At 43.6% G+C, this 27,995-nt stretch overlaps 1 protein-coding gene across 2 annotated transcripts; it reads right to left on the bottom strand.

Moving 5' to 3' along the window:
- Position 1: 1 nt before the first annotated feature.
- MIA3 (MIA SH3 domain ER export factor 3) lies at positions 2-27,485 on the bottom strand. Of its 2 annotated transcripts, XM_051783536.1 has the most exons (29): positions 27,292-27,485; positions 26,502-26,635; positions 21,250-21,336; positions 16,719-19,653; positions 15,532-15,813; positions 13,831-13,898; positions 12,575-12,706; positions 11,343-11,364; positions 9,213-9,301; positions 9,006-9,083; positions 8,796-8,906; positions 7,864-7,935; positions 7,558-7,662; positions 6,660-6,782; positions 6,429-6,546; positions 5,523-5,578; positions 5,351-5,441; positions 5,100-5,238; positions 3,579-3,680; positions 3,418-3,478; positions 3,289-3,324; positions 3,130-3,197; positions 2,744-2,841; positions 2,497-2,628; positions 2,228-2,290; positions 2,025-2,101; positions 1,810-1,881; positions 1,058-1,214; positions 2-687 (listed from the first exon to the last, which is right to left on the bottom strand). In XM_051783536.1, exons 1-29 carry the CDS (start codon positions 27,443-27,445, stop codon positions 428-430), a joined length of 5,922 nt encoding a protein of 1,973 aa, XP_051639496.1. In that variant the 5' UTR covers positions 27,446-27,485; the 3' UTR covers positions 2-427. The 2 variants fall into 2 exon arrangements, with proteins under 2 accessions (XP_051639496.1, XP_051639497.1); XM_051783537.1 differs by lacking the exon at positions 1,810-1,881 and having other exon boundaries at positions 27,292-27,484.
- Between the last annotated feature and the right edge of the window lie 510 nt (positions 27,486-27,995).

The following is a 27,995-nucleotide window of genomic DNA, read 5'->3' as shown; positions in this document are numbered from 1 at the left end:
GCAGGTTGGATAGCATTTTACTTATAAAATTATTTCCACAGGAAATGATTTGATTTACATTTTTAACGAAATTAGTTCATTCGCCAACTGGTTACAAAGGCTACATAGAATTAAAACTATCCACACAGGTATTTCCTTCTATTGCACTTTTAGAGTAGGTTCAAGTCCACCACAAAAAGGTTCTTGCAGCCCAAGTGGATGGATGAGTTTGTGATCATAAATGCACATAAGATGTCTGTAGCAACTGGATAAAAATTAATCCTGCAAAAGCTGAGATATACTGAAATGAGACCAATGTCTTCAACCCAAGAGCCGTTTCCTACGATCCCAGCGGCGGGCCGTGCACCGGAGCCAGCTGTGTGGAGCTGCTGTCCCATCAGGGCCCTGTGCTGGGGCTGTGCGTAGTCCTTGGAGCCCGGCAGCCACGTTAGTCTCTGGGTGCCGAGGGAGGCAAGTCTCTGTTGGGAGGAGGTGTATAGTCTCTGGAAGCTTGTGGGGGTAGCCGTGGGCCTGGAGGATAATCCCTGGGGCCAGGAGGGCCTAGGGGTCGAAAAGGAGGGTGCCCACGTGCATAGCCTCTGGGATCTGGGGGAGGTGGGAGTGGGCCAGGAGGCAAATCTCTTATTCCTAAACGTGGACCAGGTAAGAAATCTCTTGCAGCCGGAGGTGGCAAGGGAGCACCACAAACTGGAAGGAAAAAAAATCGTGGAGTTAAATGAAATCTTGCTTTAACCTAGATAGTGAAGCTCCTGACTTGTTCCTCACTTCCTTCATTTTCTAGGGCAGCTCTGGGGTCCATCACATGCAAACTTCACAGCCCATGAATTATATTCTAGGGACTTTAGATGCTGATTCCTTTTCAGACTAAACAAGGAAAAATACCTTCTTAATACCTTGGCATTAAGAAAGCTTGAAAAAACCCACCCAGTCCAAGCTTATTGAGCAAGACAGCTGGAGCCCATGGAGCACTGGGAAGCGGTGCATTAAGGAAAAGCACATCTAGGTTCTGCAGCCACGCCCAGGAGGGACGTTTGAGCGCAGGGCGATGCGGCCGTACCTTGGGGCGCAGGGTGAGGCCGAGGCCCGAAGTGCCCACGGAGAGGAGGTGGCGGTGGTCCGTAGCGAACAGGCAGCGGAGGAGGAGGTCCCATCACTGGGGAGGGCATGATGGGTGTCCCAGGGAAAGGAGACGGGCCTTTGGCACTGGCATTACCCTGTGTGAGATGAGGTCACACTTCAGTGCCTTACTGCATCGGAGAAGCAATGACACTGCTGAACACCACGACCACTCACCCAGAGGCAAAGAGGTGCAAAACCAACATACCCCAAAACATTAACCTGGTAGAAAATAGGGAGTTACTGCACCATCATCTTCCCTTTACCCAGGACACTGCGGGCACTACCCAGGAGTGAGCGGTTAGTGTAACTCTCTGAGAAGATGAGTTTTCTTTAGCTGAAGTTTGATCCCTTTCAAAGTGTCCTCGGTGGACACCCCCTTTGGTAAAGGGCCTGGAACTTTGAATTCCACATGGAATTGTGCTTAAACACCACAGGTAAGTCAGCTGCTTAGGATTATTGCTGTAGTCACTCCAGAGTGTTTGCCCACAGTCCTTAACAAGAAACATCTCATTTCCTCAATTCCACAAAAACCAGACAGCAACTTCATCATGAGAGAAGCCCTTTGAGGCAGAGGTAGGAGCCCCTGGTTAGTTCTGCAGAGCATTTGTTACTAAGCAGCTCAGAACACCAAGCCTGTTACTTCTCTCCATCACAGTAGCGTAACACCACGTTCAGCCTCTGGATACTCACTGCAGCTGGTTCACTGGATGAAGGTGAATCGGTAGCTACACTGGGGGCTTCAGACTCTTTGGGAGAGGGTTGCTTTTGGGGGTTTTTTTGACAGCAAATAAGGATAGTGACAGGATACAGACAAGACAGAACATGATACAGTTAAAGAAGCAGCAGAAGTACAGTGCATCATGTAGCAGAAACGCTTCCTGAGGGTTGGGGTTTTCTCAGCTTACCACTCCATCCATTGCTGTGGAAGGGGAGGAGGTTCTTGGCTCACTGCTGATCAGGGATGCTACAGCAGGCCCAATATCTGTAAAGAGAGCCACAAATGCCTGTCTTACTGTGCATAGGGTAAGGAAGGTGGGTTTAAAATTGCCTTTTTCAAGTGAAAGAGTAACTGAATAAGATGCAGTTGGTTGCAGAAAACATAACTTACCAGGAACAGACATCCTTCCAGGTAACTCTGGTGGCCTTCGTAGAGCAGGGGGGCCATCCACCACTGTACATTAAGGGAAACAAGAACCCCAGAGATTCTGATCAACACGGCCTTGAGCTATTTCTATTAACCTCCCCTCCAACCCCTCGTTTATGTATTAATAAAGTAGGTATCAATACTTAACACTACCCCTAGAATCAAGATCTGACCTTAGTGTTCCTGTGTTTGTAGCATAAGAGTTGTCACACAAGGGAAGCTTCAGTGCTTACCAAATTCACCCCTTGCGCCTTCCCTTCGAGGAGCAGAAAGGGGCCGAGCAGGAACTTCTATCATCTGCGTGGGGGATGGATTTCCTCCACTCACAGGGGATGGGCCAGAAGAGCCATCTCTGCTTAAGGGACCTATGCCAAAGAATTAAAACCACGTGATTTACTTTTCTGTAATTTAAAATAGCCTTATTTTTTTATGATGTACTGACTCCAAGACCAAAGTTTTGGGAGAACCAGCAGGACTTACCTCGTCGTGGCGGGACTTGGCGATCGGGTCTGCCTGGAGTTGGCTTTACAATTACTGGTCTTTGAAGCATGACGATTTTTTGGTTTACTTCTATTAATCTAATTTTGAAAAATAAAGGTTTCTTATTACTATTCAAACAATACCTGTGAGTTATATTTATTATAATGCAACAAAGCAAACTCCATTGTAAAACTTTACCACTTTCACCAAGAGATCTTATTTTAACCACCAAAACAGTTTAATCGTGGTTAAAATTAGTCTCTTAAATATGCACTGCACATTCTGAGCAAGCTAAATGAGCACCTGGCATTGCTGGAGCTTCTTCTCTCCCAAGCAACACACAGCACGTTCAAAGAGGAATAAAGAGGGTCTGGTTCCATACTCACTTTTGTCTCAGGTTGGCTGCTTCTCTTTTTTCCTCAGCCAGAGCTCTCTCAGCTGAGCGGGCAATGAGCTGGTAGATAAAATTTTGTCAGCTGAATTAATGGCACCAACGTGAAGTCAAATACAAACTGTTTGCATAAGAAAAGGAAGAACATTCTTACCCAGTTGTCGTGTGCCTTTTTCTCATGAGCAGCGATCTGAGAAGAAAAGAAGTATTGATTTTTGTCCAACTACCAGAGCACTGGAATGATGCAGTAAAAGATGACACAATAACCAGCAAGCAAGTTTACCTGGTTCTTGTAAGATCTCTCCGTTTTCTGCAGTTCTTCTTCCATATCTTGGATCCTTTGCCTATACAGAAGGAAAAAGAGGGAAAGCAGAGAGGTTTGAATGAATTTTCCTCAATGGATGAAACAAAAGGAAAGCAATAATCTTCAGAAACTCAAGTTACTTATAAACTTTCACTTCCTCGATGGCCAGCACGGCTTTTTCATCTGCAGCAGACAATTTCTGTTCCTTCTCCTGACGCTCATACTCTTCCTGGGTTAGTTTTCTGCATAAGGGAAAAAAAAATATATGTAGTCCACCATTCTGCATCTACTACAAATCAAAATCAAGGTACTCCCCTGCTATCAGCAGCAACATCAGAATCTGTAACAATGTGTGAGAACACAGAGAAAAAAAGATTTTTTTTTAAGAAACAGAAATACTGTCTTTTGAAATCAACAGACAAACCCTTTGTGTATAAAACCCTAAAATTAAGCACACAGAGAAAGTTCTGTCAGCATCCGAAGATCTGTCAGGATCTACCAACTGCAGACAGTTCATCTCTTCAGATCCTGTAGTTTTCTTAGCAGTTCTACAGATTGTAATCCAGATTTACAAAGGTACAAACATGGAAATACACTGAACTGACATTAACCAAGGGAAATGAAGAAATGGAATGTGTAGTGAAAAGGGGGGAATTTGGGGCCCAGGTGATAAACACATCCAATAGTCATTACTTAGAAAAATCTTCTTTCCCCACAGTTATTCAACATACCAATTTACTACATGACCAATTATCACAGTCTTTTTCTAACCTCTTACTCTCACAGTTCACTATTTTTTTTTTATTTTTGACATTTTTCTGAAAGTATTTAAAAGGTCCATAATGTGTTCCTAATTTAGAAGAGCTATCCCACAAAACTGGAACCATTAAACTAGCAGCAAGTTAGCTGTTGCTAACAGCCAGCTCAACATAATCCAATTCCTTGGCTACACGTCAAAGCATTTTTCCAGGAAAAAAAAAAAGTGCAAGAAGTTCTTTATTCTAATAAAGTGGTAACAGGCAGTGTGACCTCATGTAAGTTTTGGAAAGAACAGACATTCTTTACAGAGGTCAAGAGGAAGTTTTCTTGAAAGGTGGGCTACCCTTCACTTCTCCATTGTGTGTTTCCTACATGTAGATCCTGAAGTTACAAGGTCAGGCAGTTTCACTAGTGAGGTGCTGTATAGCCTCACTTCCTTGGCTTGTTCCAACCCTTTGCTTCCCCCAACCTACACACTCAAACCTTAGAAATTTCAATTGCTTCTCCATCACAATTTCAGCTTTCTGTAGAATTTAGCAGAAAATGTCCCTGAATTCTATTCTCAAATTTTCCCCAGTTGAGATGGTATTACAGACATTTCAGTAAGTAAATAAATGAATAAATAAAAGAGGAATGAACATAGATACACAATGGATCCTCACTGCTCACAGTTCATTCACCTCAGTTGCCATCAGCAACTCCGCCTTAATTCAGCCCTTTGAGAATGCAAGAAGCTTACTGGGCTAAAATACCAAGTACTAGCTTCAACTGCGCTGAAAGGGCAGTCATCATCTTTCATTCCAACTATAACTTCAAGTTATTTGATCCTTCTGAGCAAAGAGCATTTGGATAGTGGCAATGATATAATATCCTGTGTCGTGGCAGAGTAAGGAAAGGCTTACTTCTGGAGTGCCATCTCCTTCTGCTGGTAGAGTTCACCAAGTATCTCCACTTTCTGCTGAAGAGTTTTGCATTCATTTTCCAGTTGAGTTTTGGCTGACTGGAGCGAAGAGGAGTCATGTTCCAACGTTTTTATTTTCTCTGTTGGAGAAGCGAAGGTAAGTGAGGAAGTTGAAGTTGCAATGAGAACCATTATGCCACTTACACACTCTATTTCTTTTTAAACCACAAACAATTCTTTTGCTAAACCTACCTTCCAGCTCATGTCTTGCTGCTACTTCATCATTCAGTTTGGACTGCAGAAGATTTCTGTCTTCTTCAACTATGGACAACATAGTTTTTACCTGAAAAGAGGAGCTGAGTGTTTCTGATCACAGGCATAGCAGTAATGTGACTGCATTTATTAGAAATGTTGTACAACATACCCTGGAGACATCCATCATTTGCTTAATCTGAGTCTTCATCTTCTCACTCTCAGTATCTAAAAGAGAAAAATATTTTTTTACTCTGTTTCTTAACCCCAAGTCCTTACACTCTACAGCTGTAAAAAATAACATTCCCTACACTTTAGTCTAGGATAGGTCTTCTTACACGGTTTAAAAAAACAAACAAAAAAAACAAACCCAAGAGTGTGAGGTGAGGAACAAAGCACAATAGCAAATCCACGACCAACACAACAGAACTATTAGATTTATTCAAAAAGGTGTTCAGAAGATTGCTTCTTGTCACTTCTGGACACCACACTAATATTAATGTGAATGCAGCATCTATTACTGTGCTGAGTATCTGAAAATCAAACAGTGGAAATTTCCAGCCCACATATACCATAGATAGAAAAAAGTAAAAAAAGAGGATTTCAAAACCAGAGATGCAGCAAACACACGTGCAACATCATAAATGACAAACTGCCTGAATAGTTTTGAAAACATCTATTTTGGTCTTTCAGATTTAAAAAATGTGATTGCCTAAATTAGTTAAATTGCTGGAGCCAAGCAGAATGTTCATTAAAAATTCATATTAAAAATAAATGTACCATAACAACAAAGCTGAGATTCTCAGCTTTCAGAGTGCCCTTAATTGCCAACCTTTATACGCAATCTTTACAACTGTGTCATTACACTCATGATTTACCTAAAAGGGCATCTAAAAGCAATTACTGGCCTATTTGACAGCTCTTCCCTTCAGCTAGGGGCTATTATGTGTTTGAGGATTAAAGCTGTCAGCCTGTTAACCCACAGGCAGCTCTATGCATGGATTGTCCTTGTTCCCTCTGTGACATGCTACGAACACACCACCACACGTGCTTCAGCCGCAGGGCAGGATTACTGTACCTGGCAACTCTCCGTTGGCCAGCTCATCTCCTGGGCTCCACTCACACCCCTTCTCATCCTTCTTGGCCTCTGGATCCATGTCCAGCTGCTTCAGCTGCATAATGCAGTTAGTTAAAACCTAGGAATGAAATCAAAGGTTCGCTGAGGAAGAACTGCTCTGCATTTTGCAAAGTATGACAAAGTATTTTATGATGCAGAATATTTGAGGCAATCTGGTTATAAAGAACCTACTTCAATTTCATTTTCTTTGTAGGCAAGTGTTTCTTCTATGTCCTTCTGAGATTTCTGATACATTTGGATCTGCTCACGGAGCTCAGAATGCCTCTCACTCCAACCTTCAGCTTCTTTTAGCAGCTGTATGAAGCACCAAGGCAAGATGATTACTTGCTTTATTTTGAGTCCAGGGTGTATGTAATTAAAGTCTATTTTACTGCCAGCTCTGCTGATAACTGATCACCACAGGTCACAGATAAAGGGTAAACTTCATAGTTATCAGGCACATTGCTGTTCCATTGGCAGAACTGGATGCTGGGAATATTTCTGCAGTTTATTATTAGGTGACTTTACAAATCTGACATTTTCTCAGCTAATATCCCAACATCAGAATCAAACTGCTCATACACTTCAAAATACAAGGAATTAACTGCAGTCCAGAGGTAACCAAAACTTAAAGGCCACCTACTTCATATATGGAGAAAGAAAACAAATATTTACAATTATTTGTGAAAGAACTGTCACAACATTTCAGGGTTAAAGGTCCTCCCCACTTAGCTTCACTTCAGAATTGCTTTTTGGCAATTCTTTACCATTACTTCCTTGGGTCCTGACCCCAAGTGGCAATCAGTGACCACCACATCAGCACAGACTTCCTGTGACATTGCTGACCAAAACTGAACCACTGGAACTGGCAAAGCCCTCGTACCAGAGACATGTACGAAGCTCACCTGCACAAAAAGTCTGTGCAGGCAGGCACAAAGCATTTAAATTTTATTGTGATAATAGGAAACATGGAATTCTGCCATGCTAAGAAAATGGACACACGTTGAAGTTATATGCAAAAAAACCTCCAGGAATAAAGCCCCGATATTTCCTTCTAAATACAAGGTTGCCTGGCCTGGGCATAACTTACCTGCTCCTTGCTCTTTTTCAGCCTAGCATTCTCTTCCTGCACATGAAGCAGCTCAGATTTCACCTTTTCTTCACTTAGTTTAGCTTCATTAAGGGCTAACTGCACCTACATGTGAAACAAAAAAGGAGCAAAAAGAGTAAGTCAAACTACAATAGAGCTACATATAACCTGGTAAAACGGAAAGGAAAAAAGCACATATGCACACACAAACTGGAGCCTGCCAAGATAGCATTTTCTATTACATAGATATGAATTTTCCTGGCACAAGAACTTGTGACTGTTGAGAGGGTGTAAATCATGCTTTACCTCTGAAAGCTCTGCAGAATGCATATTGATAGCCTCCTGCAGTTTCTCCACGGACTTCTGGGTTTCAGAGAGCTATGTAAGAAAAAGATGAGCAGTGACAAAGTATTAGCCAGGTACATGCCTCAGCCCGAGCGATTATTTTCCCTGTATAATCTGGAAGTATGAAAGAAAAAAGTCAAAACACCAAAGAATTTCCATTTAAAGCAGCCATTAGACTGGCAGCAACACAGTGCTGCCTTATCAATAAGGTAAGGAATAGAAACATTCAGCACATTGGAATCAGCTGCCACCTATGACTCCTCCTGTTTGTGGCAAGGAAGTTCCCCGTACACCTGTGCAGCCTACTATGAAAGGAACACACACTGCTGTCATTAGCAGCAACCTTTGATCAAAAACAAGAGCAAAGAACTTGTTGATACAGAAAAATCAGGCCTTAAGAAGAAGAAAAAAAAAAAAGAGAAAACAAGAACAAGAGGCAGCTTAGAGATCCTCACATTTACTGTAGAGCTAGGAAACATCTCTCACAAACCTGAAACCTTCTGTTCTGCTTATACTGTCAAGAAGCTTTCTGGCTCCAGCTAGGAGTATTAGACTAGGCCATGACCTGAATACATTTGTTTGTTTGTGAAAGCACATAACTGCACAAATCCATCAAGTTATTACCAAAAAAAAAAAAAAAAAAGCAAACCATCCAAAACCAAAACAAATAATAAAACCAAAACCCCAAATAAAAAAACAAACAAAACCCCAAACCAAACCAAGCAAACAGATTCTCCCGCTAGAGCCTGGGATGAACATGAAATTTCATTTCAGTTCTTTTTGAGGTGGCTCACCTTGCTTGTTCTAATACTATCTAACTCATCAGGTTGTGACCAGCTTTTAGGGCACACCAAGTTAAGAACAATATAAAACATGAGTGTCATTGCTCTAACCTTGTTCTGTTTCTTCTCATTCTTTTTTCTCTCTGTTTCAAGCATTGTGTGCAGATTTTTCACTTTGTCATCCAGCTGATGCTTTGCTTCTTCCAGTTCTTTGACAGTGTCCTTAAAAGAAAAAAAAAAAGGGGTAAAAGACCAACCTAAAGCAAACTATTTTAACTGATATTTCTGCTGTCAGTACAGAGTTAACTAACTGTCTCTTACCTTAAGCCCTGCAGTTTCATCGGAGAGAATGTCTTTTTGTTCTTGGGCCACTTTCATGGATTCCTTTGCTTCCTTTATCTAAGCACAGAAACAACCACACAGAACTGAGGAAATTGTCAGCATAATAGAAGATAATACATTAGCTGTTGAATTGACTGTGTCACTAAAGCAATAACAGAAGCAAAGGACAAGAACTGAGAAAAATACCTTTTGATCATATTCTGACAACTTTTCTAAGATTTCTGTTTTTTCTTGCAGAAGGTTTTTAATCTTTTCAGCAAGTTGCTTTTCAGTCACTAGGAAGAAAAAGAAAGCTTACAATAACTGTACTTCATATACTAGCAGAAAAAAAAAAATCAGCTATCATTACTGCCACTTTAGGGAATGTCTTCAGGTAATGACTTAAAAGCATAAATCAGGATAGTGCCAATTCCTTGGCAGTCAGCCCTTTCTGCACCTCCAGCTTTCATTTAGAGTTAGATTGAAAACAAGATAGTAAAGCATTGAACACTGACACAAAGCACAAAGCTCTTGCATTCACTTCACAGGAGTTGGTCACAGAATCCAGAGCAGAGTAAGGTGCTGGCTGTGCACAGATGAGGTATGTTCATGGGAAGAACTGGCAAGCAAGGGTCTCAGAGCAGTCTCAGAATGCTTTTGGACACTCTGGGAGGTGCAACACCTCCCCCACCAACCACCCTTCTGCTGCATTGAAGCTGAATGTTTGGTCAGCAAAGGTAAGAGGATGAAAGCTCTGTTCTGTTCCTACTGGGAACAAAAAGGAGACTGTCGGCTAGGAGACAGCATCAATAAATCTCAAGGAACTGGAATGCTTAGAGCTCAAAAATGCTGTGACCAAGCAAGAGCCTTTAGGCATGCATTTGCTTCTCACCTTGAACAAGTCACCAACCAATCCTCAGGATTCACCAAAAATCATTAACATACTTAAATTATGTTATTGCAAATTAATAAAAAAACCACCCAATTGTAGTTATTTTTCAGGTCCTAAGCCACCTCTGCCTGTATCTGAACGCTGCAAGCGCCATTTGCCTCACAGCAAATCCTGCAGAACAAGAAGCACTGGATGTTCCAACTGCATCCCACAGAGTGCAATGGTAACTGCTACTCCTCCTTCCCTCCCCTCCCCCACCAGGGCTCCTGGGACATCCCCAGCCTTTCCCACTCTGGGGACAGGGCAGCCAGCAAGTGACTGCCAAGGTACGAGACAGCTCTCAGCCATTTAAGGGGGACAGGAATCCTTTCATTAGCTTGGTCTCACAATTTCACTACTGTCATTAAGAGAGAACAATAGATTTCTTCTTTATGACTCTAAATGTAATCTATCTTTATTTTTGTCACTGTTAATATTCTATTATTTAGGGTAAAGATCATAATAACATGAGCTTTATCAAGATTAAGGAACATTTATTTGTTCCTAGCTTCACCAGTTTCTGTACAGCATCATATAGGAGAATACTGGAGGGAGTGGAATTAGATCTATGTTCCTCACTGGTTTAGGGTGGGCTGTGCTGCTAAGTAATTTCTACACCACCAATACCAATGTTTTTCCTGCTCTACAGAAATCACCTTACAGATCTAAGATGGACTTTTTTCAGCTCATCAATTCTGCATTAACTGTACAGAAGAAAATTGCAGCATAACCACAATGAAACTAGAGAGGAATGAGTGGTAAATAGTATGGTTTGTAAGGAAGAAGCAGAGAGTTCCTGTGAAGCCAATTCTTCCATATTTTCAATTTGTATTCAATTATGAATTTCAGCAATCACCCTACTTTTAACCCAATTTTTTTCCCACACAGTACATTTCAGTTTTGGAAACCTGAAGCTGGAGAAACACTCTTGTAAGAAGCAATGTGCTAGCCACAGGAATACCTGCCAATTTAGGTCTACAATTAGAGTGTCTCTTTGCAAGTGCCCAGCAGTCAGCTTCAGGATCCCCTCAATCCAAAAAGGCAAGAGGAACTAGCTCCTGCTTTCTGAGAGAAACAGCAAGCAAAAGTAGATCCACTGCTAGTCAGAAAACCAAAACAAACTGCCCCATGACCACCACATCAGTAAACCCATGGTTCATTTATTTTGAACAAGGTGGAGCTGTTCCTTGCCCTTTATTTTGCAGGAGTGATCAAAGCATTATCACAGGCAAAATTTAAATCTTCAGATTTAACTAATCTACTGGCCAAGCTTACACTGTAACCTTGGACTTAGCATTCCCTTTAAAAAGGAGTGATGATAAATAATTGGTCCCCTGAAACAATCTAACAATCTTCAAAACTTTTACATGCCCAAGCATCAACTACACTGAAAAGCAGAAACTTACCTTGATATATTCTACTCTTTACCTACAGAAGAGAGAACACAAAAAAAAAAAGAAAAAAAGAAAAAAGATTAGTCATAAAAAGTGGTAAGTGAATTTTCCCTATAGAAAAAAGCCACCACTTATATGCAGATTAAAGCAGCATATGGAAGACACATCTATCACTGCCAACAAGTGTTGAGTAACACTACAAACAAGCTTAGGTTGTTTTCTAATAAAAGCTTCTAGGCTAAACCCCTGTCCCAGAGCCTTAGAAAACGTCTGTTTACTCACTCACTAAAAGGATAGTGGTAACTGCCTATATCCAATTTGAAAGAAACCATTTTGCACTAAACCACAGTCATGAACAAACACAAAATCCCAGTTCTGATCCCCTTTAAAGTAGTGTATGTTTAAGTAACAGGTGCTTGTTTCAAAATTAACACGAAAAAAGAAGAATTTCAGAAGCTTTTTTATGCTCTTCTATTTACACTGCTTTGTGTTAGAAACGGACCCCGTGTATTCAATACCTAAACCAAGCAAAGAAAAAAATACCAATATTGTTTACAGATAATATTTAGTTTTAATTCATTTTTGTCAGGCAAATATAAAGTATTCCACAGATTTCTAGAGCATATCATGACTGCATCTGACAGCTGTAAAAGAAATTGGCCTATTTGATTCTCATCTCAGCTCCCAAGGAGATGCACTGCTATACTTGAGAGCTGGTGATGGTGTTTTTGTTGCACAGAAAATTATCCATGTAAGAAAGGGGACAAATGTAGAGTGAGGAGAACAGTGGGGAAGGAGGTCTCCAGTGAGAATTAATATTAGGTTTCTAAATGCAGTGCCTACAAGCAGCTGGACAACATGAAGGGGGGAGGATTAACTGCTTGTTTTGGAGGTAGTCAGCAACAGGCTCAAGCACATGGAAGGCTTCTCATTTCAAAGATATGCTGACCCTTTCCTAAAGCTTCTTTATTTATATCACACGCCTCTATTTTACTTTAAAATCGCCTTGTGCTAAGAGATCTTCAATTAACAGCTTAAAGAAAATGCTTCTTAGCTCAAACAAAATTGCAACTTACTTTAGTTATTCAGCCCAGTGTTTAGTTCACATTAATGCTCTAAACAGAAAAAGTAAACCCATGAAAGACTACATACTGCTTTGAGCCCAGTAATGCTGAAACAGTTTAACCATACAAAGGACCGCTCAGTAAGTGAAACATCAGCAGGCAAGCATGAAGTATACTCACTGAAAGGCAGGTTCTCCAGAAAAAAATAGCAAGCGTGACAATTCCCACTAAGGCAGTCATAATAACAGGCTCCCATGGAAGTCCATGGAAATCAGGCCCAGGACGCATTTCCTCAGGCAGGGTGGCAACCAGCTGAAAACCAACAGCATCGACAGCTATGAGCATGTTTTCATTAAATACTCGGGCAAAAGAAACGGTCTGCGAGGTGCTGTTATCTCTCTCGTAAAACCAGAGAACCATCTAGAGCTTTCTCGCAGTTTTTGCACAAACTGAAAACCGAAAATTAAGAAAACCACAGAGCAGCTCGCTGCCTGCATTTCAACGCAAAACTCCAAGTATCAGGAGGGCACCTGGCAGTGACAGCCTGCTGGTGCTCACATTTTGTGTTACACAGCACTTGGAGCTATCTGAGTTGCTTACAAATAAAGCTATAAGGGTTGGAAAAAATATAGAAAAAAAATCCAAACAGTTTTACATCTGGACGTCTGCCACAGTCCAGCGAAAACGGCTCAGATCTCTCCCCAGCTGTCTCCCCGGTCACAGGGTCATACGCCAGGTGCCTCCTCCTCTGCCTGGAGGCCAGAGAGCACCTGGTGGGGGTGTGAGTGCCTGGTACGCGCTGCAGGGCTCATAGTGACATGACATGGCGCTCAGGGAACTCACTGTGCGACCCACACGGGAACCGCTGCCTTCTCCCTCCCTACCCTCTCTGCAGCCGACAGCGACGAGGGACCAGGAGGAGGGCGCACATCTGCCCCTGCAGAGCCCGGCCCAGGGGCGAGCTCTCCCCGCCACCCCGGGAGGCCCGGCAGGGATCCCGGGCGCCAGCGGCCGCCTCCGCTCCCTCGGGATCGCCCCACACTGTGGGGCAGGGGTGCGAGACGCCAGGCCCCCCTCACGGAGGGGCGCGGCGGGGTGACCCCCTCAGGGACGCGCCTCGCTCGGGGGACGGTGTCACCGCCCGGGCCGGGCCTGGCCGGCGGGGCCCCTCCGCCGCTCCTCACCGCCCGCCCGCCGCGACCCTCACCTGCAGCAGCCGCCGCCCCGGCGGGAGCTCGGCCGGCCGCCCGCAGCCTCCCGCGGGATCCATGGCGGCCCGGGAGCGCCAGGCACACGTCAGCCCTTCCCTCCTCCCCTCCCCTTCCCTCCTCCCTCCCTTCCCTCCCCGCTCGCGCACCGGCCGCCCCGCCCCGCCCCCTCGCGGCCGCCCCGCCCCCCGCCCGCGTCACCGCGCGCGCGCCGCCGCCGCCACTCACCCGCCGCAGCAGCTCCCGCGCCGCGCCCAGCGCCGCCCGCCAGGGGGCGCCCGCGGCCCGGCCGGCACCTGAGGGGGAGGAGAGGGAGGGGCGGCGTCACCTCAGGGAAGGGGCAGCCCGGGGAGGCCCCGCACGGCCCCCGCAGCGGCCCCGCGGTCAGGTCGCGGCCCCCGGCGCTCCAGGGCACCGAGGAAAAAGTCCTCGGAAAATAACGCTGATAAGTCCGCAAGCGGCGTTACAGGGCGGGATGCCGCTGTGCAGCGTCACTTTGCCGAGCTCTGCCTCTGACAGAGCACTCACAGCTCCGCCAGCTGCGAGTCGGCAACAGAGCAGCACACATTCTTCATTTCCTATCCTTACGATTAGTTTCCAGCACTGTCCACAGAATCACAGAATATCCTGAGCTGGAAGGGACCCTCAAGGCTCATGGAGTCCAACCCTTAGCCCTGACAGGGCATCCCCAAGCGTCACTCCATGTGCCTGAGAGCACTGTCAAAACGCTCCCTGAACTCTTGTCGGTACCCTACCACTGTGGCATAAGCTTTAAACAATCTTCACACCTCTACCCTGACCTGAATCCTGCCACGAGTCCAGGCCAGCAGATTCCACAGCCACCTGCCTGTTGTTACACCGTGGAACAGCTGCCGAGACCAGCGGCTCGACAGCGTCTGCCCTGGTACTGCACAGCACTTCTACCAGTCCTCGTAGGAAATCCTGGCAAACATTTAACCACCCTTAGGAAGGAATGGAAGGTGGTCTGAAATACAGCTGAACATCTGACTGCTTAACCACGTAAGTTATCCACCAGCCATTTAAAATTCATTAGGTGTCTTTGCATTCAACATAGAGCTTCCTGCAGATCTTAGAAGCTGCTCAAAAATACTTCACTATGGGGATGGTACAGCACCTCAGGAGGGTACAACAGCTAGGCAAGATGTGCCTGAATTCTTTTTCTAAATGCTCAGTGGAGAGAGATTTATTAAGCATAATCAGAGGTGAATGCAGAACAGCAAAGCTGAGCTTAGCACCGAGAATAGAGTCAAAGATAGTTTCATGCCAAAACAGAGCTAGGGAAGATGACAGTAATAGGATCTCTTCTTGGTACAATGACGAGTCAGCACAGATCAGCACTCTAGCTCCAGAGGGATAAGGCCTCATCCAAAGAGAGTCAAACATTGCTCCTACTCCAACACACAGAGACATTACTGAACTGCCTGAGGGGGAAGGTACACACTATCTTTCCTGGAAAGTAATATAGCCTAGAGACACAGGCTAAAAAGAGTGAGAAGAGAGGGCACATGATTCTATGGGCAGTCCCGTCTGTAGCACACGACATAGGGCTGTCAGTCCCTGCAAGGAAGAAACCTGGGCTAATGGTATGCTTCCCGTGATTCCTGCTCTTTATCCACTACTGTCCTGAGACACAGTCCACAAGCCCAAGCACAGAGCTCTAACTATGATACTCACAGGAGCACTTTTCTTATTCCTACATTGAGAAATCACAGAAAAACTGCTGTGCTGAGATAACTTCATGACACAGTACTGCCACTAGAGGGACTGCCATGGATCAGGGAAAGCCATTAGTATTACAACGGACAGTAAAAATATTAGTGAAAACCCCTGGTATTTGCCTAAAAATACTTTCAACCATGCACCTCTTCAAGAGCAAAAGAACAAAATAACCCAATTCCAAATGGTTACCTGCAGCAATATCTTCCCTGGCACTTTGTTCTGAATCAACCGACCCAAAGGAAGCATCTTCCAGGAGCGATCCTCTTTCACTGTCATAACCTTCTTCAGCTTCCCCATTATTTGAGAAGTTGGCCTCTTCATGCTCAGGTGGAATATTAACAGCCCTCTCTTCCTCCTCAATAGGCTGCTCTGGCGTCTTACCATCAAGCTGCTGAAATTCCTGATTGACCTCATCAATGGCATTTGGGTTTCTGATGGTAACTCTGCCATATTCAGCCTCTTTTGCACCATCTGTGACAGACAAGGAGACCGGAATTAAGCACTGAGCTAATGTATATTTCTTACCCACAGCTGTCTTTCTTGACACTTTTAAAATATTTCTGCTCGTGTATTGCTTTCAATATATTCTCAATCAACTTTCAGTAACGTCTAATTAAATGTTTCTATGAAATTTATGCAAGATATCAACCACTGACCTTGCAGTGAAACACTGCAAGGTGAAATATTTTCATCACTCATGACCTTGTCACAAATGACATACTTAACATGCACTACTGTAAAAGGAGCCTTGCTAAGAGTGTATCTTAACATCTTACACAGTAATTAGAAAAACCAGCAAGTTTGCAGCAGACTGTATCTCTGGTTCTTCCCCCGTGAAAAGATCTCTTTGTTCAGTATTTCTACCTACATGCTCTTTTACGAATGTGGGAAAAAAATATAATAGAGACATCAGAGATTTTAGGTGCAGGGATTTAGTACCTCAACTTTGCATTAATCACTGGATCTCTCATAATTAGGTGCTAACTAGTTCAGGAAAAAAAGACTGTTCTAAACCCTCCAGAAAGTTCAGCACAATAGTATATATGAATCTCTGTTTCTTAAGGAGGTACAGACTTGTCCTGACTAGCTACTTCTAGCCATATCCATGCATGGATCCCCCTTATCTTACAGAGAACTTGGCCCATAAGAACAGGCATGCTGAGCTCAACATTTCCTCTCAGGATTTGTCCCTGAGCCACTCATCACAACACTGAAAACATGCATGAAAAATAAGCCAAATCCCAGAAGATTTCACAAGGCCTCTTTCAATTCTACTCCCTCACACTCTTCTTAAGGCTTCTCTGGGTCACATAGTGTTGCCTGGGATAGGGTTTTACTTCTGTTTCATCTATTTAATAACTGGTTTGACATCCTACCTTGAAAGTACAGCTGGTCATCTTCCTGATCTGGAGCAGATGCAAGTGGGACACTCTCACTAACAGACGAATATTTACTCCTTAAAGAATATATTAATTCTTGAATGTCATCCATCAGTGCACTCTCCTCATCATACAAATCCATCTCTTTCACCACCTCCTCTTTATTTTCTGCCACTCTGGAATCCAGAACTTTTCCTACAACATCCATGATGTTCGATTCCGAAAACTCGAGTATCTGGTCCAAGGCTTTTTCTACATCTCCGTTATTATGGCTTGCCTTACGAGCAAGCTCCATCTCCACCTTCATGTCATGGAACATGGCTTCTATCCTGACCACGTGTTGGGACCCAAGGTACTTTTGGAGACGCATCACACGCTTCTCATCCAGAAAACCTCTTATTATTGTGAGCCGCTTCACAGACTCACTGAAGTCTGTTACGGTGTCATTCATGGCTGCTGAGCCGTCAGCAGTGCTGGGGAAATGCGCAGATTGCTGCTGGTCATTTCTTGTAAGCTCTAAATTTTGCACCTCTTTTGAGTCTTTTTGTGAAATGCCCTCTGGGAGATGGTCTTTCTTTTGGTCAAAGTCATCGCTGCTTTCTGTGTCAGGAGATTGGAAATTATCTTCTTCCACAGCTGATGGCTCCTCAGTTTCAGAAGACTCATCATCATCTTCCATGACATGTTCCATCTCATCCAATTTAGCATCTTTTCTCATTGGTACATCAACATCTTTGTTCTCACTTGCATTTTGCATGCTGATTGTTCTTTTATCCTCCTTAGAAACTGAGTTTGTGTCTTCTCCTGTTTTGTAAGTAGGATTTGGGGTTCCTGAAACAGCTTCACTAAGTCCTTCCAATTCAGGATTTGTATTTTCAACATTTAGTGTATCACCCTGTACATTTGCAGCCCTTACTTGTGACAGCTTTGCACTTGCTGCATTCTCATCTTCCAGCAGCTCATCCTCTTCTTGTTTCAGGTCAGGGTCATCTTCAGCATGTGGCTCTTCAGATTGCAATTCTGGTCTTAGAGTTCTTTCTTTAGCTAAATCTGTGCCAAGATTTCTGTCTGAATCTGCATCCTCAGTATGAGCAGTTCCTTGCTGAGTAAGATTCTCTGTATCAGTATTATGTGTAGTGCTTTTTGATTTTTCGTCTGGGGAACTTTTCTCAATGCTTTCTTCAAATACTGGCATCTTGACAGGATTTCTTGAAAGTTCTTCATTCACATCTGCCTCTAAATACTCAGTCTCATTTTCCCATGGCCTGTGTTGCTCAACAGCTCCACTATGGCTTAGGTCTTCCTCCCCTACAGGAGTTTCTTTCATGTTTCTATTTTTTATTGCCGGTTCTTTGTTAGGAAAGGCAGGTTTTTTATTTTCGTGATCGGTCTCCCCTCTTTGATTTAAATCTTCTTTGTGTCCAAGAAGTTCTTTCTCCACTGCAGGCATTCTATGCTCCACTTTCACTCTCAAGGGGTCAGTATCTCCTAAGTCACTTTGAGATGCATTTTTTACCTCTTCCACTGGTTTGGCTGGAACATCAACAGAAGGCTTGTTCTCAGCTCCTTCTTTCTCATTTGTTTTGTCCCACGACCTTTTGTGCTTTAAATCACTCTCCAAGACCTCCTCTGAGGTATCACCCTCAAACTTTTTCTCACTTTTCTCTGTTTGAGCAAGCGGCATTCTTTTGGGACTTTTGTTGATACCATCAGCAGATGGTTGTAAAGCATCTTGCTTGTTTTTAACAAATGATTTGGACTCCAGATTATCTTCTGGACTAGGCAAAGTGGGAGAATCAGGCACAGCTGTACTCTTTAGCACTCCAGGATGTGACTCTCTTCCATCAGTGAGCTGCTCTTCAAACTGTTCAGTTTTGTTTGTTTGTTCTTTTGAACTCAGATCACCAGAACCTACAGGTTCCTTTCTAAGGAGTTCTTTGGAGAGATCCTCAGGCTGAGTTTTTGCTGGTGCTTCTCTTTTACTAATTAGCACCACGTCATCCTGTTTCTCTTTTGTCTGTTTAGATTCAGACCTGTCCACACTTCCACTGTCACCTGACCTCTTGCTCCTACTGAAGGCATCCTCAAGAATTAATGCATCTGAATTGGGTTTCTCCTCATTGTCTCTTTGGTTATTTAGCTTTGTAGCACCCTTTGCATCTTCATCAGGTTCATGGTTTTGTGACTCAACGTCATCGTTTCCATCATCTTCTAAATCCTCTGGGGATGTAATTTCATCCTCTGCCGTAAAAGACAGCAAAGGGATTTCTGCAGACTGATCTTCAAAGTCTGGCTCCTCCTCTGCATCAGTAGGATTAATGCTCAAATCATCATTTAAATCATCTTCCAGTGACGTAACAAGGCGAGTCACTTCATCATCTGATACAACAGCATCAGCAGTTGAGCCAAATTTTGTTTTCAAGTTCACAGAGAGCTCTCTGTTTAAAAGTGTGTAGGCATTGACTTCTTCATTCTCTTGGTCGAGTTGACTTGTTTCACCCTGAGGAATACTAGTGTTTTTGGTATTTTCACTTTCTAGCCCTTTTAATTTCCCATGTAGCATGCCTTTCAAGTGCTCATGTGCAATTTGATCTCCCTGAGAGTTTTCTTTGTGACTATTGGCACTGGAGTCTCCCCCAGTATTTTCAGTTCCTTCTGTAAGAGAACTATCTACTTCGTGTGTCAAGACAAGGTTTTCCTTGTCTTCTTCAGCGCTTCGCTCGCCTGTCTCCAAAGCACCAGGGGACATTACTCTACCAGCCTGTTCAGTCTCCTTATCCCTCTCTGTTCCTTCAGCTGGTTTTGTCCCTGGATCACTCGATTCAGCTTCCCCTTCATTTGCTATCATCTCTTGCAATGACTTTAAAAGCTCATCCACATTATAATTATCAAAGTCATCCCTTCCGCCATCAAAGCAAACAAAGTCTGTTTCCTGAAATGAAAAACAATATGTAGTCAAAAAATATTATTTTCTTTATTACAGTGATGACACCAAATCCATTTTCCTAGTTAGAGAGAGATGCAGCAGCAAAGTAACTTATGTTAATCATGCAGAATTAACCTCTTGCGTCCTTAACCAAAGTTCTGAAATCGGTGGAGGTTTCACCCCAGGACTCATAAAAGCCTAAACAAAAAGTGTTTGGCTTTGCCCTTCCAGAGACCTCCTAGCAAGGAACAAAGTGGAAGTCAGCAACAGAGTTGACAGTATTACACTTTACTCGTCATCATATATCCTGAATCAAAAACGAGTCTATTGCTGAATGCCAGTGAAGAGAAGAAAACAAATGTTGCTAAGCTTGTTTGTCACAGTCTCTTTTAGCTGATCTCTCCTTAAATGACCAAGTCCTCCAAGCTGAAGCTCCCTGTCACACAATTTCTGAAAAGTAAATAGAAGCAGTGCAAGACACTGAACATGATTGCATAGAATGGTTTGGATTGGAAGGGACCTTAAAGATAATTAAGTTCCAATTCTCCTACGATGGGCAGGGACAACTTCCGCTAGACCAGGTTGCTCAAAGTCCCATCCAACCTGGCCTTGAACACTTTCAGGGATGGGGCATCCATGACTCCTCTGGGCAACCTGTGCCACTGCCTCACCACCCTCACAGTAAAGAATTTCTTCCTAATGTCTAATCTAAACCTACTCTCAGTTTGAAGCCATTCCCTCTTCTCCTGTCATTACATGCTCTTATGAATGGTCTCTCTCCAGCTTTCTTGTGGGCTCCCTTCAGATACCGGAAGGCCAAAGTTAGGTCACCCCAAAGCCTTCTTTTTTCCAGGCTGAACAAACCCAGTTCTCTCAGCCTCTCCTCATAGCAGAGGTGCTCCATCTCTCTAATGATCTTAGTGGCCTCCTCTGGACTCACTTCAACAGGTCAGTGTCCTTCCTGTGCTGGGGACCCCAGAGCTGGATGCAGGTGTGGTCTCACCAGAGTGGAGCAGAGGGGCAGAATCACCTCCCTTGACCTGCTGGCCAAACCACTTTGGATTCAGCCCAGGATACGACCGGCTTTCTGTCTAACGCTGCAGCCTCAGAGGCCTTACTCACACAACTGTGGAGTTACCAGCTATTAGTGCATGGAACCCATTCATGCGTGAAAGGGCTGAAGGACCAATTCTAGAATCAAAGGGCTAAGTGTATCAGGTTCTCTTTGTCTCTGACAGTACTTCAAAAGTCTGGGAAAAGATACCGTTCTGAACACCTACCAAAGAGCCTATGCTCAAGCCAGCTAGTGGCACTTCTAGAGTTCAATCCAAGCAGATTCCATTAGAAGAAAACCATAACATTCAAGGAAAGAAAGATCAACGCCCACATTTTGGGCTGATCCTTTCACACTCATCCACATACATAGCTGCACAAACATCCACCCCCAACATATATGTGCACCCTTGCACATATGTAGCTGCTTACTAACAAAAAGTTACTAAAAATCACGATATTCCCATTCTCCTCCTCAGGGATTTTACTGAATGCTGAGGTTAGGAAACAGTAAGAAGCCCAACTGAAAAAAAAAAAAAGAATACTTACATCTGTTGGCAATTCTAGCTCCTCATTGGAATAATTATGATTTATTTCAAGTAAATCCTTTGGAAAATATCCAAAATCACTTCCAACCTGTCACAAAACAAAAACATAAGCAAAGAAAAAGCCGTAGAGAAGCTTTAGAAATCATGCAACTGTGTCAAAAATCCTAATTACAGACACCAGTAACAAATATGTCAAACTGACTCAAGTATTCTAAATTACGTTTAACACAGTGAATGAAAGACCAGTGACACCTTATTTATAGTTTTCACTGAGGTTTTATACTACATTTCACAACAGCCTTTTGAAGCTGGTAGGTTTTACTGTTCATGTTTTGAAGCCTGACATATAACAAATTATTAGGAGAGCTGGGAACGAAGCCCACGCATTCTGGCTCATGTACTTTAGCTGCTATTGTGTGCTCTGAGGGGCACCACACATGCCTGGAGGATTTTCTCAAGCACCAAGCAGAAGAGGATCTTCTACTAATAAGATTTACATCCATGCACATTATTATAGCCCAGAGTATGCTCACTTTGTAACTTACAGGAAAAAAATAAATTCTTAAAGCGGATTGTAGGAAAATGCAAAATTGTACCTGGAGTACTAATCATTTTAAAACCTGTGTGGAAAATATACCCTCCTCTGCAAATGCACTGTTGCTCTTCGTTGCCTAACACAAGCAAAAATCAGTCACAAATGGCCATTTTCAAGCAAGTCAACATGTTAAGCCAAGGCAAACAGTGGAAGACAAGAATCTCTCTTATCAATCACCAGATAATATCTACACAGTAACACTGTCACTTGAGAGTTCTGACAACAGCTGTCAAGAAGCTGATATTAATAGCATGCTATCACTACACAGATATGATAATTCAGGTAATTAGACACACCTAAAAAGGTACAGAGTTCCTGGATGACCAAAATATCTGGGGGGGAAAATAATGTTGGTCATTTCCTCAATCATTTGTCATAGGAGGAAAATGACAATTGCCCATTTTCTTGAAGAGTTTTTTTGGGAAGAGCAGTCAGCTAAAGATCAAATTAAAGAAGAAATCAGTTATGTCAAAACAATTAGGGATACAGAGATATATGTATTGTTACACTGATTGCACTGAAACAGGTTAACCTGAGTTGAAGTTTTCTGGATTTACAACAGCATAGAAAAAAAGAAAGGGAATTAGTATCTAGTAAATAATAGGTACTAATAATTTTGGTGGTGTTTGTTTCAATATGCAAAGTAAGCCCTGATGACTTCCTTTTTTTACTATTTCTCATTCAAATCTTGCCTTCCATAGTTGATATCTCTGAAGTTAGTTACAAATATATTTAAAATAACAAACTGTTCGCTCCCCACCTTTTGCAAACACATATACTCTCTTACAGAAAATAGATAATGAATACAGGTTTATTATTGGGAATTACCAGGAATGAGAAATTAATTTTGCCAAATCAAATCAAAAGCTCATCCTTGCATGGTATGCTACAGTTTTACTCTAAATAGGGTTGTTTTTCTCTTCAAACTTCTACTCTAGTTTTAAACAATCCTTCTGAAAACAAAAGCTGAAGCTTCAAAGTAGTCTTCTTACTAATCTCTGTGACTCCAATTATAATCAGGCATCACAACTTGAAACTCATTTATTATAATCCAAGCTGCTGACCATACAAGTCCTCTGCAGTGACCCAGTTTGCCACTTCTGTGGTTTATGAGCCATATGGGATCTGCTTGCCCAAAATTTCATCTCCTTTTCTCCCTACAAGTCCTCTCTTGTAAAGGAAAAAAATGCCTCATTGTGCAAATAAAGGAAACATTCTTCATTCTCTACAGACATGAGAGAGGAAAGGCATTGTGAATGCCAAGTAAATAAGGGAGAAAAAAGTGCATCTTTCATTTCCACTCTCTTTCCAGCTGAAGTGTTGTGCATGGACAAAGCACGTAGCTGTGTGTGCAGCATCTGTCCCCACCAGTGCCCACGTGTGACAGGCAGCTGCAGCAGATTCACTGACCAAGCAGCCAGACCCTCACACCACCTACCAGAAAACAGACAGCTGGGAAAAAAGAGGTTCACATGTTTTTAGTCTTAAAGCCCATCATCCCTAAAGCACAGGCACCTAAAACTGCAGAACATTATGGGGCAAAGATGAGCTTGTTTGTTCTGCCCTTGCTGAATGCTGGCATTGTTAAGAAAACACAGAATTTCCCTGGTCCTCTGGGTCTTCCAAACATACTCTGTCTTCCTCTCTTACCATAAATGTACCCCTCCTGTCTTTCTTTTTACTAACGTATGTACAAGATTTGAAAACAAACAAACAAACAAGCAAAAGAAAAAACAAACCAAAAAGCAACCACCCAAAAAGCCATAGTCTGCAGACAAGTCCATTTCTTCTAATGTTAGGCCAGAAATAGTTTTCTCAATCTTGAATCATAGGCATAAAGTTCATCTCTTTGCCATAAGATAAAACAATCTTAAAGTGTATTTGACAAAAAGGTTTTCTTAAAAAGCAGCAGTTTTTACTTGGAATTACCTGAATTACTTTGGGAGTTCTGGACCCTGCTAAAGTGAGGGCAGAGTACAGGGGAAAGGCATAGGAGGAGAGTCTACATAACAACTTGATGGAGTAAGCAACACAAGGTTGATGCTGAAGAGGAGACTTGATGTATTCATGAAATTCACAACATAAAATGACCATTAAATAGTGGTCATAGAATATTTTCCAAGCTTTGGGGTTTGCTTCATTACTAAGGTTTAGATAGCTCTGCTAAAAACTGCATGCTATACAATTGTATAGAATATACAACTGGGTTGCAGAATTTTTTCACATGCAAAATACCCAATAAGCATAGTGTGTGCTCTGTAAGCAATAAAATATACAAGACTGGGATCATAAAATAAGGGACCTATTTTATCAAAATACAACATGTCTGATGGCACAGGGCAAAAAAAAAAAAAAAAATCAACAATGGCTTGAAAAGGGTGGAGTGAATTAGGAAAGCAAAGGCAAATAAAGCCCAGACCTAACTTCTATAGATTTTTCAGACTTGGTGAAAGGCTCCTTTTCTTATCAGATCATCTCTCTTCAGGTCAGAAATACTGTTGTATTTCTCATGGCTCCTCCAAATCGATTTCAGGATCAGAATCTGTATTTACAACTTGTTTCAAATAAGGTTGCATTAGTTGAAGCTTCTCATACACTCATTCTCCTAACCTCTGCCCACACCTGAAGACCAGAACCCCAGTTATCCCTTGATTTCAAAGTTTCTATTAGCCCCTAACAAATCCTTTCCCCCTAAAACTTTGGGGAATGGAAAAAGGCAGTAGGGCAGATGTGTGGGATCAAATGATGCCCATAAAGCCCACATGAAGTGATGCGATGTGGGCAAAATGTAAAGGGCTGTGGCAGAAGGTAACATGCCTTCCACTGGAATTTGTTTGATGGCAGATCTCACTGGGTAGCCTGTTTTTAATTAGCAAGGAGTAGCTTCCCCCTAGCTCCGAGACTGCACACAGCAGGCACGGCTGGTCTGCATAAATCAAGCTGCCCAGCCAAACCTGGCATGGGAAATCAAGCTGCTCAGCCAAATCTGGCACGGGAAATCACACTGCAGGAGAGAGACCCCAGTGCTATCTGTGAGTCAGGGACAGGAGCAACCTCAACATGCAAGGGCAGGCACCCCTGACCCTGCTGCAGCACCTCCACGCCGAGTGTTGCAGTGGTACAATTAATGCAGCAGCCGTCAGTCAAACTGGGTGCAAAAGAAATAATGGTTACAGCCACCAAGCAAAAGAAATCAGTCTGTCAGCACAGCTGTAAAAGGAACATTGAAAATAGTGTAACACAATTGAAAAATGACAAAAAATAAAACGGAGCTTTGAAATTCTTTCAGACCTGCCAACTTCAGCTTTTACTTGCTAAACTCAAAGCAAACATCCTTTTAACTTGGAGACACACCTAACTGTTGCATGAGCTGCCTATCAGCGAATAATGCAACTGAATATTAACTCAGCAATTAACTGAACCTGCTGTCTGATCTTGCAGCCTGCATTACACCTCGTAAGAAGATGCAAAATTGGCCCCACGCTGCTACTCCGTGTCTCAAGACCCAGTAGCCCTGGAAACCTGTACCAGCTAATTAACCTGATTATTTATGGTACAGTACCCGTCAGGAGGGAATTACCAGCACGATACAATTATAAACTCGTCTTTAACCACGTGCTACAGTTTTTCTACTCTCTTCTGTATCGTTCTAATTGGATTCAGCTCCTACTGAGAGCTTGGCTGTCAACGCCCAGCCTGAAGTGGTTACAGAAAGTGATACATCCTGAGTTTCACTAAACCACTAGTCCCACAAGTCAACACCCAGGTGTGATTTCGAGCACCTTGGACCACTGGCCCAATTTTCTATCCCTTAGGAAGACCAGAGTAAGAAAGGAGGTTGAAGTAAACAATCTGGACACAAAAAAGGTTATAGGGTAAACACGGGGAGAAAGCAACAGGGACTAAGTTTAAGCAACCTCCAGATGGCCAGCATTTTCAAGGGAAGCCCACAAAAACTGCTCTTCCTCTGGGGTATCTCAGTTCTGTTTCTGTCAGGCAAATAAGGTGCTTATGAAAGTCAAGAGGAGTTTTCTATGAAAAAACTGCAAGTATAGGGATGTTCTTTTTCCGTTAGCAGAAGCTTCTCAGATTGCCCAAAGACGCTGACTCAGGCAAGGCCACTACTCTCCAAGTTGCTACAGTGCAGCTGAGAGAGAGACCTTTTAAAAAAATCAAATTTACCTTAATCCTTTTTAGTTTTACTACTTTTTTCCCTCCAACTGCAGACGAATATTAGGAAGAGAAAAGCAATGAAAAGATGTACATGGAGCGATCTTTAGCAGGATTACAAAGAGCAGGATGAGACCACGTTCTGGGAAAACACAACCACAGGCTTAAGCCACCCAAAGTGGGAAGGGTGGCTCAGCTTCCAGACAGGCCCAGGGCCACGACTTACAGTGCTGCAATGGGAGGTTTCCAACACAAAGGCAGTTTTCTAACAGTTTTTAGCACACATTAAGGTTGCCCATTTTTCACAACACCTAGGTTTGATCAAACCGCATCCCATTTCCCACTGGTCTCAAGAAAAAATGGCATTCGTTATGTTATTTAGTCATATTCAAAACCCTAAGCATTCTCTTAAAAAGCAAAAGGAAGAAAAATAGATTGCCAATAAAAAGCACCAAGAAGAGCAAGAAGAAATGCTTTATAGTACTTACACTTCCAGCCCAAAGCTCTGTTGATTTTCCCACTAGTTTGTAATACACGTACACCGCTTCTCCCTTCTTAAAATTTACGAAGCGACAATCTGGACCTTTAAAATCTCGCATTGCTTTCCCTCGGCACATTAACACTGTCCAAAGAAAACAAAGAGAAGAGTACTACTTAAAAAAAATAACAATAGTAATAATACACCCGTTTCGTTAAAAGGGACTTTGCCAACTGGCAGTAAACAAGACCTCTCCGCAAGCACCGCTTTCCTATTTTTCCAGATTGAGTCAAGAGATAACTTAAGTGAAAGTATAGCCAAAATAAGAGATTAAGTTAGTTATAGAAAATATAACTAAATAGTTATATTTAGTTATAAAAAAAAGGGCAAGTATTCTGATCAAGACAAGCGTTTGACAAAGCATTGGAGAATTACATTTCTGAGGTGCACTATGAAGCTAATTATTAATGTTAAATTAGAAAGATGACATCCACGTCCCAGCGAATCAAGTCCTGAAATTATCCCACGCACAGAGAACACCCAGAGAGCGGGTTTACCACGACAGGGCTTTGCAAGAGACAAAAAAAAAAAACCAAAAAAAAACAACCACGGAGCTGCGGGGACCTGAAAACTTGGCCAAGGGGAGCGGAACGGCGCGCGTGGGCGCCGCGTTCCCGTTTTCCCGATTCTCCCCAGTTTCCGTTCCAAAGCCAGGAGGGAGCGGGGGGAAGGGGGCTTTGGGAAGCGCCTCCGGGAGGCATCGTCGCCCACCACCACCTTCCCCCGCCGCCCCCACTCACTGCTGCACTCGGGGTCGGCGCAGCGCTTGCGCTCGGCGAAGCGGCGGCCCAGGTCGGGCGCGGCGGCGGCGGCGGAGCAGCGCAGGGGCGGCGGGGGCAGCAGCAGCAGCAGGGCGAGCAGCAGCCGGGGGTCCGGCGGCGGGGCTGCGGCCATGTCGGCAGGCGCCGGCAGGGAAGGAGGGACGGAGGAGGGAGGGAGGGAGCAGACACGTCAGCAGCGCCGGCGGGAGGGCGATGTGGCGGGGGAGGGACAAGCGCGGCCCCGCCGCCGCCGCGGAGGGAGGGAGGACAGCATACGGACCCTCCCTCTCTGCCGGCGGCATCCCGATCCCCGTTCCGATCCCGATCCCTGCCGCCGCGCCGGGCAGGGATCTTTTTCAGATCGCCGGCTCTTTTTCAGGCTCGCCCCGCAGGGGAGAGAAGAGGGAAGGTTCTACCTCTTATTTGTGCTTACTAATAGAGGGTCTCGCTAGTAGAGGATCGCTGGAGTAGCGAGCGGCGCAGCGGCCTGGCCGCGTTGCAGGAAGGATGTACTCGGCCCCTGTGAGGATATGACAGACCCGAACATCCCTCTGGCTGCTCTCCCTGCTGCCCTGCCGGGCAGTTCTCATCTCCGCTCAAGAGGAGCAGCCGTCGCCTCCCTCAGTGGCCTCCGAGAGCCTGAGGTTACACCTGCAGTGAGAGCGGGTTTCTGAACTCACTCA

This window comes from Manacus candei, unplaced genomic scaffold (assembly GCF_025592945.1).
Source record: "Manacus candei isolate 608988 ecotype Guabito, Panama unplaced genomic scaffold, ASM2559294v1 h1tg000017l, whole genome shotgun sequence".
In the NCBI taxonomy this organism is placed as follows: Eukaryota; Metazoa; Chordata; class Aves; order Passeriformes; family Pipridae; genus Manacus; species Manacus candei.
The sequence above is the reverse complement of the archived record's forward strand: the minus strand, read 5'-3'. Positions and strand labels throughout refer to the sequence as shown.